At 37.2% G+C, this 12,488-nt stretch overlaps 1 protein-coding gene across 1 annotated transcript in view; it reads left to right on the plus strand.

Annotated features, from left to right (window-relative positions):
- slco2a1 (solute carrier organic anion transporter family, member 2A1) overlaps positions 1-11,399 on the plus strand; it is a 109,739-nt gene extending 98,340 nt beyond the window's left edge. Inside the window, exons 12-14 of the mRNA XM_039762359.1 lie at positions 2,633-2,697; positions 3,815-3,938; positions 6,533-11,399. Of these exons, the coding sequence (XP_039618293.1) occupies positions 2,633-2,697; positions 3,815-3,938; positions 6,533-6,647 (304 nt within the window). The 3' untranslated portion in view covers positions 6,648-11,399. The remainder of the gene's footprint in view (positions 1-2,632; positions 2,698-3,814; positions 3,939-6,532) is intronic.
- Positions 11,400-12,488: the final 1,089 nt, after the last annotated feature.

Consider the following 12,488-nt stretch of genomic DNA (forward strand, 5'->3'; position numbering starts at 1 on the left):
TTTAGTGTATCTCACACTATTGAATTAAAACATGAATGCTGTCAAAACAAAACAATGCAATTACAAATACACAGATATTACTTATTTAATTGTCATTTTGTTACATGTCACTGTTTCACTTCACAAGAGTATTCACATGTCCAGCTGCATGTGTGATATGTTTTTCAGTTAGTCAGATGACTGGCACTGCATGGAGGTGTATGGTGGAGTGTAGCCACTTAGGTTCACTCTTATGGAGTCATTTAAATGTTCATCTGTCAGTCTTGTTCTGAACCTTGATTTCATGGCATTCATGTCAGAAAAGGCAGACTCATAGAGGTATGTAGACCCAAACAAAGCAGACATTTTCACAGCTGCTTGGTGAAATGCTGAGAATGCTGTTGAGATTTTAACTGCACATTATTTTAAAGGTTTACTAATATATACAGTAATATATAAAATCCAATGTCTCTCTGTCTGTATGTTGTCTGTCCGCTTTTCACGAGAGAGCTTCTTAACGGATTTAGATTGGGTTTTTTTCTATAATTTGCTTGAACATTCCGGTTAAATTTGTGACTTCTCTTATTTTGCTATGTATCATAGTTTGCTGGCGGCACCGATTTATTTGCGCGAATCCGATTGAGACGCAGTTGGCAGAGGGGAGGGGGACGGGGCCCTCCTCACTCACTCACCAGCTTCGGGGCGTGTTCCTTACCCCCTCTTAGCTAGCGAACAAGAGAATAATTGAATTCCAACTTTGTTTGGATTTTCTGTTAAGTGTATGCCACATTGAAAAGATAGATTACAATTCAGATTGTGAGTCGTTTTTTATTAAAAGGATCGTGATATGATTTTTTGGAAAGATCGCCCACCCCTATTTTAACTAATCAAGTTTTCAAATTTATGTAGGATTGATTAACCCTTTGGCGAGCTACTTGGAAAGGGGTTGCAAGCTACTGGTAGCTCGAGAGCGACATGTTGGAGAACCCAATCTACAAACAAACACACACATACACACACACACATATATATATATATATATATATATATATATATATATATATATATATATATATAAATATATATAGTCTTGTAAAGTGATGCTTTTTAAGATATGAAAAAATCAGATGGGAAGCAACATTTAAGGACATACTGTACATTCATATGTCAGTTGGGTATCTATTAACAAAACCACTCAGTTATTTGATCTAAGATTAGGTCATTTATAAAGATCTGTCTGTTATTTAAAAGCAATGTTTTGTAAGCAAAATGTGTAATGGTTAATTAGAGCATGGATTTGAAGATTGATTTTGCTGGGATTTTCAACGTTTTACCTTTGTTGGGATATTCAACATTTTCACTGGAAGCACATCATTACTACATCTTTACAGCATTGATGAAAATAGGCTCAATCTCAGACTTTGTGGGGCTTACTCAGAATAAAAGAATCTCTACATTTCCATCTGACCAATGAAATTATCATTAGAGAAGTTTTTGAAATGAGAGCAGTTAAGATGCAAAATATGTAGCAAATTTATTTTACTTGTTCCAAAAAGGAAAACAAAGGCTTTTTAAGAATGTGAAAATCTGTCAGATTGTGCTTACATGCTGGTAATAAAAACACTGTATTTATAACTGCCAAAATGGCACTTATTGACATGCTAATGTCTACTCCTTCCTAATTCTTAAGTCATTCCCAGCAAAACCATGATATGCTTCTGGTTGAGGGGATGTGGAAAAAAAACTTTTTTAGGTTGGTCATCACACACCCCAGGCATTTTGCATTGGTGCACCCTCTTTGCAGTTGAAAGCAACTGTAGCCAAGTATTAGTCAGGGTTGTAACACAGCCACATCTAGCAGAACAGTACTTGACATGATAACAAAAAGCTTCCCTAATACACTGAGTCATGCTTTATAAATTATGTGTTATATATGTTCTATGGCAGTTTTAACCAGCCTTTGTGGTTTCACATACTAGCGTGTTTCTTCACTGTGAATTTGGCGCGATCGTCTGAGCAGGGAAGAGAAGTTAATTGAGCTTAACTGTCAAATTTGTTGTTGTCCTGCATAATCTCCAGACGGTTAGAGCGTTAGATAAATCACCTCTATGGTGACTTGAATACGATCGATCATCAGAATGGTAGTTGGGGAGATTGTTGATCCGCCTGCGATACTGCTTCTATGAATCGAGTATGATTATCAGAGTGATGAGGGGGAGGCAGGGTTTAGTCCATGGTCAGCCACAGCCCACAGGTTGTAAAACGTTCCTCTATGGTGAAGTTATGCCTGTGTGCTGCAAAAGGTAGCTCTACCAGGAAGACCCTTGCATTTACTTAGAAGCCTGGGTATTTTGTTATAGCTAAATGTATAACTAACACTTTCAGGCTTTATCTTTGTATTGCTAGTTTCTCTTGGTTCTTTGAGAAGAACACTAATAAGAATATGAATATTAATCATTATAATGTCAACCTTACAGTTTAAAGCTCAGTTCCTTTCTCACTAAACAAACATGCCTATAAAATCTTTTCAGTCATTTCAGCAGACAGTGTTCCATTTCCTTACCTAATGATTTCAAATAAGATTTATAATACTTGATTAAACCATTCATGTTGAGTAGCTCCCATAAATGTGCCTCTTGTATTTCTTATGTAGGATGGTAGCAAGTGAAGAAAAATCGTTTGCCATAGGAGTCCAGTTCTTGCTCATGAGAGTACTCGGTAAGTGGAATTATCAAAATCTTTGCCTTAACATGGAGATTAAGTGAGAAAACGGCAACTTAAATATCCATCCATTATCCAACCCGCTGTATCCTAACTACAAGGTCACAGGGTCTGCTGGAGCCAATCCCAGCCAACATAGTGCGCAAGGCAGGAAACAAACCCCGGGCAGGGCGCCAGCCCACTGCAGGCAACTTAAATATTCTGTAACAATTATGATAGAATAAATTAATTTCCTATGAGGTTATTCCATTATGGTAATGAACAGAAGTAATATTTTAACCACTTGTAATCAAAATGAAACATCACATTTTCGGTATCTTCAGTCTTGGGCTGCATGGCTCCTGTTATGCTGCCAGAAGGCCTGTTTAATGGGAAGAGAACTAAAGTTAGCAAATGCATTGTTTCTCCTGTCAATATTTAAAACGCTTCAAGCAGGAGGATTAGAAACAGTCAAATAAGATGTGAAAGGGTAGTGTAACCCTAGGGATAAGACCAAAATTCCATGTCATCGGGGCTTTCAGTTTTAACTAAGACTTATGTCTTTATGCAGTATCTCCCAGTTGCTTTGTGATTAGCTGTACAGGATCAGTTTAGGCCAGTTCCTGACTTTAAGTTACTTATGAGTATGATTAAGCAGTCTGTAATCAACTGCTGTGCCTTCCAAAAAAGAGTTTGTCTTACATAATTCTCTGGCTCCTCACTAACCACAAACAGAAATGAGTTCATACAAATTAAAGGATAGATGGATGAATGTAAGGGGGGTATGCTGGATCTGATAGGAGTAATAATCTCTAATGGGCAATATACCTTTCTAGAATAACCCCTGACCCTTTAAAATGACTTCTGGAGAACAATATAAAGACAATGACTGTTAATTTGAAAAGAAAGAAACAGAGACAGACAGGGAGTGTGAGAGGACATGAAATTGAAGAAAGAAGAGAAGTAGTTGGTTGCAGTAAGAGGACAGTGAACCGTAGAAGAATTTAGAGTGTCTGCCAGTTATAGTCTACCTTGCGCAGGGAAATTAGTGATAATATAGTTTTGATTTTGTTTGTCCACTCTAAGTTGACCATCTGTTAAATTAAACTCTAAACAATTCTTTTTTTGTTCTTAGCATGGCTTCCAGTTCCGGCAGTATTTGGGAAAGTGATAGACACATCTTGCATCAGATGGAGTTCACTTTGTACAGGGAGGACAGGTGCTTGTATTTATTATGACAATGATATTCTAAGGAACAGGTTAGTTGTTCTGGTTTTGTACTTTTTACATTATACTTTCTTTAAATCCCAGCTGTATTTGTTGGTTTTTTTTACAGGTGCTAATGTTTAAAGTTTGAAAATGGTGTATAATGAGTTTTTCACTTTGGCATAGTTGATATATTTTAAAGAAAACTAAATGCATGACCATGAGAAGGTACTCATTTCTTTCAGGTTTTAGATTGCAATTTTGCAACACAACAAGGGATGTTGTGGACACATCAGTGTAACAGTGCAAGGGGTGGCATGGAAGTCCATAATACTATATGCAGAATTTGCACAGGTTTTATGAAATCATCCGATTCCTTGAAGACATGCAATCCCATGCTGTCTTAGGTGCAGTAGAGTTTTAAAGAGCTTTCCTAGGAGATCAGTATGTGAGTGTCGCTCATTCTGCATATCTGATCCTTTATTGGCCTAATTTTCTCCAATATTTTGACTTTGCTATAGTATCACAGTTCCTAGTTTAATCATTTGATTGCTCTTATGGATATTATGATAAAGTACTTTAGAGGTGCTAGCTTGGAGGAGTAGGATAAGTAAGTACATTACAAACTGTGACCAATATCTCCCCAGAATTCTTGGGAAGATGAAAAGTTCCTATATTTCTAATGTCTATGTTGTATACTAGCTTTAGTTAACTTTCAAAAGCATATAGTAGACTTTTACATGGTGTAACAAAAGGCGCTATATCAACACCTGACCTGACACAGACAGACACGGGAGGCACATTTATAAAACAAATAAATGTTTTTTATTTATTCTTCACCACGTGGGAAACACCTTCCCCATTTCCCACAGGCACAACACAGCGCCAATAAGCACTGAAACGTACACTATTCTTCCTTTCCTTTCTCCTCTACTCCTCTCCAGCAAGCTTAGTCTCTCTCCCCCGACTCTGGCTCTCGGAGTGGTGTCTGCTGGTCCCTTATATACAGTAGTTCACCTGGAAGTGCTCCAGGTGTTTCGGCAACACTTCCAGGTGTGGAGGAAGAACTGCCCATAAGGGCTCAGCAACTCTTGCTGCAGCACCCCCTGGCAGCGCCTGCGGATCCCAACAGGGCTGTATCAAACACACATGAAGCCCTGTGGGAGTCCAAGGCACTACTACAACCCAGGCGGGTTGCCATCTAGTGTCCCGAGGGAGGTAACGCTCCATCCACACTTGCTCCTCCAGTCCTCCCAGCATGGAGGTGTCCCGGCTGGGCAAGAGCCCCGGCCATAGGCTACAATGGGAAGTTGTTTCTTTCTGACATTTATTGTATGCTCATTATTAGAACAGGTCTTGGTTTCCCAGACTGTTTTTATATCTGTCAATTGGACCTTTAATAACTGTGACCTAAATGTGCTACATATCTCCTTGATTTATGAATGACCTTTGTTTTGAAATGCTATTAAAAGGGCACTGAATGTCCACATTAGATTTTCTAACAAAAACTCTTAGATTTCAACAAATGCCATTGATCATTTTGTAGCTATGATGCCTCAAAGGTGGAATCTGTAAAAAATAGTGTAGTAAGACAGAAACTTTTATTTGCTACCTTTGTGTAACATTATGTTAAAAGAATACTTTGTTCCATTTGGTTTGCAATGTTACAAAATATGATTTAATAATCTTTTGCATTTGATTTGAAATGTAAAAACAATACATACCAAAATGTTTTGCAGATAGCTTCAAATGTTACATAATATGTGTTTATTTCGCATTTGGTTTGTAATGTTATAAAATACACACTGATAATGTTCTGTTAGTAATGGTGTTGTTAAATGGCTAGTATGCTGTGAGGCTGAGGTGAGGACCATTTGTTTAGTTGTGTTAAAGGCCCTAACATGTATAATGTACCATCCTTTATATGGTGACAATGCAGTTTGAATCACCATAAAGTGGAAACAATAAATATCTAGAGTTTACTGTGTTTAGAACGATAAAAGCATAAATGTGGTGTATTCCTGGCATCTGTTTCTGCTGGTACTATTGGTGTGCAAGAAAAGAGTAGCTGTAGCAGACATTTCTTCATCTGTGCTTCGCATTTGATGTACTAGCAATTTAGGTTTGCCTTCTCATCTTCTGAATTTGTTCAGGAGCTTGTTCACACACTTGCTCAAAATGAAAACACAAAAACAAGGAAAGTTCTTAACTAGTCGATGTGGTTCTTCCAGACCTTTGGAATTTCATTACTGTATTTTTCACCGTCAACATCAAAGGGGATGTGACCAACTGTCTTTACAATATGGATGTTGCAGGCCCTGGCAAGTGCTGTAGTGAGCTATTTAATAAGCTCTTTTCCTCCATTTTACTATAGTGTTTCTTTGAAAACATGGGGCGCAACTGGTTATTTGGTTATAATAAATTATATTCAGGTTTCAGTACATGGAGATTGTGGGCTTCACTAGCAGTGTTAATGAAATTAACATCCTGTTCACAGATTTTTCTGTCATTATTATTGTGAAAACAATTAGTCTACAGGTATTGTGGAGCTGGCATGAGTATTGAATTCCTGTTCAATGAGTTTTTAAAAGTAAATAACTAATTAAAAGGAAGTATCCAATAACCGGCATTTGCTCTGCATTTACAGATACCTTGGGATCCAGATTGGCTACAAACTCTTGGGTATTTTTCTGCTGATTATCTTCAATTGGAAAATGAAAAGAACCGATGAGTATAACTTTCCAACTAAAGCTGACTTCTGAATGTTTGCCAAAGCGGAGGACTGCTCTCAACAAAGCCTTTTCTTGCCATATTAATGGAGGATTCATCCATCATCAGTTGAAGGTTTTGCTATACACTGTTAACAACACCTGCAGAGACATGAAAGGACTCCATTGCTGCAAGATGCTCATTGATGGAAACAATACATAAGGGCAGAGAGAAGAAGACTGTACTCGTATCTTCTCAGACTAGGAACCCCAGAAGAAATAGAATCATTGAAGAGGGGCTAAGGAAAATCCATCCAACCAATTAGAGAAATTATGTGATATTTCCTCATATTTCACTGCATATTACATGCAGATTAATGTTTCTTTGGAAAACCAAAAGGTATACTCCACTTCAGCTTTGTTACGTTTCTACATATTCCTCACAGGGTGTCCACAATCAAATTAAAAGGGTCCTGGTAGTGATAAATATGTATTGAAATTCCCCAAATGAATTGCACTTAAGAAATATTTATGATAGTTACATCATTCTTCTTTTAACAAAATCAAACTCTTATCTGTAGGGCATACGTTTCATATAAAGTGTTCATTTATTCTACAAATTATCTTTTTTAACATTTTATTTAACTTCATTTTCCCTGATGCTTCTGTACCATATTAAAGTATTTGCAGTTGGATTAAACTTGTTCATATGTGATAGGTAAAATGTGCAGATTTAATTGGACTCTTTTCTGAAGTTTGCCCAGAATAGATCAGTATTTTGTATTGTTTAGTCTTTATTAAGTGCTCACGTTATATAAAACAGATGTCTAAGGCTGATTTGGAGTTTGACTCAAAAAAATGAATTACCAATCATAAGAGTGCTTTTCTCTGCCGCATCTCCGCTGCAGGACCACAATCATTTACTCCTACCTTTTTATTCCGCCATTTCTCATAGTGCAGTCACCAATGTTTAAATTTTCTTTTTTAACCTCGACCCATTGCACTAAAAGCGGACTTAAAGGTGCCACATGATGTAAACATTTTATTGCCTGGGATGAGAGCTTTCTGAAGTGAAGCTGATTATTGTGTCTGTGATGATGAGTGACACCATTTAGCGTCAAAGAGCTAGCTTTGCCAGTACCTACAATCCAATACACAAAAACATTTTCATGCAGGCCAGATAGGGAATGATTTATGACAATGCCTTCCAAAGGCTAGCTTTCTAACTGAAGTAGTATTTAAACATGAAGATTTCATAAAATGCTTTCTGGTACTTCTCAAACCACTGCTGATATGACAAATCATTAATTTAGTGTGTGTGATGCCAATATACAGTTATATATTTTATGGATACCAGACAAACAAGTGTAGTGTGTTTTAATATTCAGGTTCATATTGGATGAAATTGATGTTGAATATTGATGTAGCAATTTTTCGGGATAAAGCATGTACTGATGTTTTTATATTCTTTCCAAGATGGCCCACATCCCAGTCCCCGACCTGAGAATAAACTCACTGCATTTGTGCTCACAGAATCCACTACACAGTTGACACACAAGTGCAAAAAAAAAAAAAAAAATCTCATACCCGTCATTTTATTTGCAGTGACATCTTTTGAATTTATTGCAGTTTTATTCTTAGCAAAGATTATACATTTTTTCTATTTAAATCTAAATGAGCATATGGCACATTTACTGCACTCCTCCATTTTCCTAACCTGCTAAATCAACCTCCAGATTACATGATAAGCCACATATGAGGTCTCTCTGAAACAACTCTACCAACAAAACAAATTTCACTCTTGGAGGAATAAAATCAGAGCTGATTTGTATTGGGTTTTTTTTCCTTCCATTTACACAAGGCTTGAACATCTGATGCATACTTTTAGGCTGGGGTAAATGTATGTAAATGATATTAAGCACAGGGAAACAATGAAACAACATAACAGGTCACTGTGTACACAGACAAACCTCACACCTTACAAGGAGACAACATACTGTATGCATACATTTGATATTTATATGCATACACAACCCCATACAAGAATAATATATGTAAAGACTTTACTTTCTTGGCAATAATGCAGGAGATATTTGGGTTTCTAAGGTTCAGGCTGCTGAGGAAACGCAAACAGTATGTGAAAACCTTTAGAGGAGCCTCATTTTGCCCTGCAACACCTGTCCTTTAGGACAAATAGATTTACACTTGCTTTTGCAATAGATGCATATGTGTGAATGAATGTAATTACAGATTTAAGAAGCTTGACTGTAGACCAAGTCTGACTAAAGAAAATGTGGAGCTTTGCGGTCTCTGGCACTCCTTCGAGCCATTATCTGAAACAAACAAAGCCTCCCAGGTACACAGCAAGGAAGGCCAAACTTAAAAAATGCCTTTCAGCCTTATGTTGACGCTGCTCTGGTGCCTTGGATTTACAGCCTGATAGTGAGACCAACTAGCCAAAGGTTCATACCACAGTCTGCACTCATAAAGGCAAGTGATGTAAGAAAATGCTCTTATACTGTTTTTTATGACATGAGTGGATTAACAGTCAATTTATTAAAAAGCCTTTTTTGTTTAAGCAGCCCATATGGAGACTGTTAGCTAAACATTCAGTCTTATAAAAGCAATATATGATTAAATTCTCTGTAAACCACCATGTCTAAGAAGAAAGAAATGCTGAAAGAAAGGAATATTGCTGCCTTCCAGAAATAGGGCCATTGCTCACCGACAAGGCTTCTTTGTTTTCATCCCACTAATAGGTGGTTCAAAGAAAACCTGCCCTAATGACCTTTTTAAAAACAAATCCTCCTTAATCACAAGTGTTCAGAGGAAAAAATCAAGACATTTAAGAGTAACAAAGCAAGTTTGTTGAAGTTGGATTTGGCTTTGCTGTAGAGATGGCCTGGTGTGCAATTGTTTTTCATTCTGCCCGTCTTTTATGTATATTAGGTTCACATCAACTTTTATCAGAATGAATGTTGAGATCATTCATATATGTACATCCTTTTATTCTGAAATAGCTATGCAATATACAAACTTACATTTTAATATCACCTTTAAACAAGAAGCAGTTGTTAGCTCCAACGACACAGGTAGTGCCCCTCTCAACATGAGATTTCTAATGTTTGCCTCATTCATGCTGGTGCTGGCAAAGGGCATTCCTAGTAGCCCCAAAGTGCTGAACACAGTTTTTTATTATAACTGATTATTGGCACACTATCCAGGGTTGAACCCCACCGTGCACCCGTTGCTGCTGGCAAAGGCAGCTGCTCTCCACACTCTACTGGACAAGCAGGTTAGAAGGTTGATGGATGACAGGATTAGGAATAATGATTGAAATCTGAATTATAATTGTGATAATTCCTTGAAGATTAACTATGCAGTGTTGTGCAGTAACAAGGACTCTGTGCTTCATATCATAAAGCTGTCAGATCCCAATTTTACTTCACTGTGTAAGTCAGTAAGTGCCTTGTTTGTAAAGAAAAAAAAAGTCTCTCAATCAGATAAGTGAATAGCCAAACACACCACTAACCTCATTAACGTTATGCTTACTCCAGGAAACATTTCGATAAAAAATGTTTAAGTTAATCATGTAAATACCAAAATGTCCTCATAAATGCATTAGGACAGGCATATCCAGTGTCTGTGTTGTACTAATTCACATTTAGTACATGTACTTCGTGTGATTTGTTTTGAAACAGACACCAACACATAGCCTGACGTCACATTTGGGACTGTAGAAGCGTGTTTCTTTGCACTGTGTTCTAATATGTTTTCTCTTGCTTGACCATGAGACAGTAGGATGTCAGTGCCTGAACCACATCATCGATGTGTCCCTTGTGTTATTTTCGTCTACCACCGGGCAAATCATAGTGACATCCACATTTCTACTGACACAAACATTGGCGGTTACTGCATTGTGAACAGTGCTTAGAGGTCTAACATCTTTCTTGTCTTTCTACTTGATTGCAATCATTTTGCCTTTTTGCCTCAGCATTACATGACTGAAGTCACCAAACATATCACGGCAGTTCAGTCATGCAGTGCTGTATGCATCAGCTTCACTTTGCATGTCAATGTTTGGTGACCAATTTACATTGTTCTCATTATCCCTTGATTCAGGTTCTGTTTGTCCTAAAACTGGCTTTACAGCTTCTTGATTACATGCCATTGTGTTTTCATTGAAGGCTCCGGCCCGCTCTTGAATATTGTTGAGTTATCTTAGAGTGGCAAACCACATAGAAATGTTGATGATTTTTTGTAGCATGATGTTATTTCATCCATACTAGATGTCAGCAGAATACTGTCCCAAGCATATTTGGGCTTAACACTGTAAAGCAGATCATTACACGTCACTTCAATTTTGACTCAGGCTTAACCATTATTACTTGAAATTTCAAGAATGAGAGATGCTTGGGGTTAACACCAAGGAGGTTAAACAGTCAAGCAGCTTGTTTTGGGTAACATTTATTCTGATAGGGTAGTGGACCCAATGGCACAGTATATTAAGCAATAATAAATAAAAATTACATTATAAGGCAAATCGAAATTTTATATGATTGTGTGCAATTTTAAGGCATTTAACAAAAAAAGAAATCATTGACAACCTAAGATGAAAAGAATGTATGGCACAGGCACACATCTCCATGATACTCTCTGTGTGCAAGTTGGCAAGTACTGCTGGGCAGCTACCCAGCGTATCCTATTGAGGCCAACATGGCCAAAACAAAAAGACCATGATAATCTAATGTCTTACTGTCATATCTCATTGAGCATTATTGCCTGGTTCTAGGATTTCTGAAGTAATATTTTTGAAAAAAGTTAACCAATTTAAGCTGTTGATAGGTCTGGTTGAGACGCCTTTGATTTGGTGGTCAAGTATGGTGCCTCTTTTAAATCATGAAAACCTTTATGTCACATAATCCTGCAGTTTCATTCTCATGTCCTTATGAGCGCGGTGCTCCTTCCATTTTTATATCTCATGCAGTTTTGAGCGTGAGCACAGTGACATTTAAAAAAAATAATATGACAATTATTTATAGTGCCTTCATTTAACTGTTCTACTATTTCAGGCAGATTTACTGTATGTATGTGTTAATGTCTGTACATATATCTATCATTTTTAAATAATCTTTATTTATAATGATGTTCTGTTACTATTTTGTATTTCAATCACTGGACATTATAATATTTTATTAATAAAATATATTCATGAGTATGTTTAAATGGAACTTTCACCTATTGCTTTGGGTTTTTATTTAAAATACAAGTAAATTTTGATTTTCATAGGCAAAGATAAGCAGCAGTCTAAAGAACTGATAAAGTCACTTACAGTACCCTTAATGTTTTTCTAACAGAACATGGAGCCTAACCCAGCACCACTGGCCGCATGACACCAGTTTAGAGCCTGCCATTTTCCCAGCCTGTGAAGACTCCATGCATACAATCCAACCCAGCAGGCTTGATCCATGCAGGGGCAGCACCAGGCACTGTGTCACCGCTCAACCCATCCTAGAAATTCTCTACTTTTTCATTTTTGCAAAAAACTTAATTATCTAACTCTAAACTTTCAAGTTGTATGCCAAGGACATGATCAATGCAATTAAGTGAAATATGTTTCCTTATATATGTTCTTTACTTGACAGCCATTATCGGAATTTTTTGGCTAACTACAAAAATATGATCCATATAAAGAGGCTATGGTGCCAAACATTCTACAGTAAATAAAAACCACAGTACTGGAGGAGTTACCACTGGACATCCACTGTCATTGTATTCCCAGATGAGCCTTGAAATGATCTGCACAAGATACAGTAACTGGCTTTAGTGCCAGGAACAGTTTGGTACCTGAGAGTCCACTAAGTCCATGGCACTTGACCCTTAAAGAGCAGCTTA

This window comes from Polypterus senegalus, chromosome 1, assembly GCF_016835505.1.
Source record: "Polypterus senegalus isolate Bchr_013 chromosome 1, ASM1683550v1, whole genome shotgun sequence".
In the NCBI taxonomy this organism is placed as follows: domain Eukaryota; kingdom Metazoa; phylum Chordata; class Cladistia; order Polypteriformes; family Polypteridae; genus Polypterus; species Polypterus senegalus.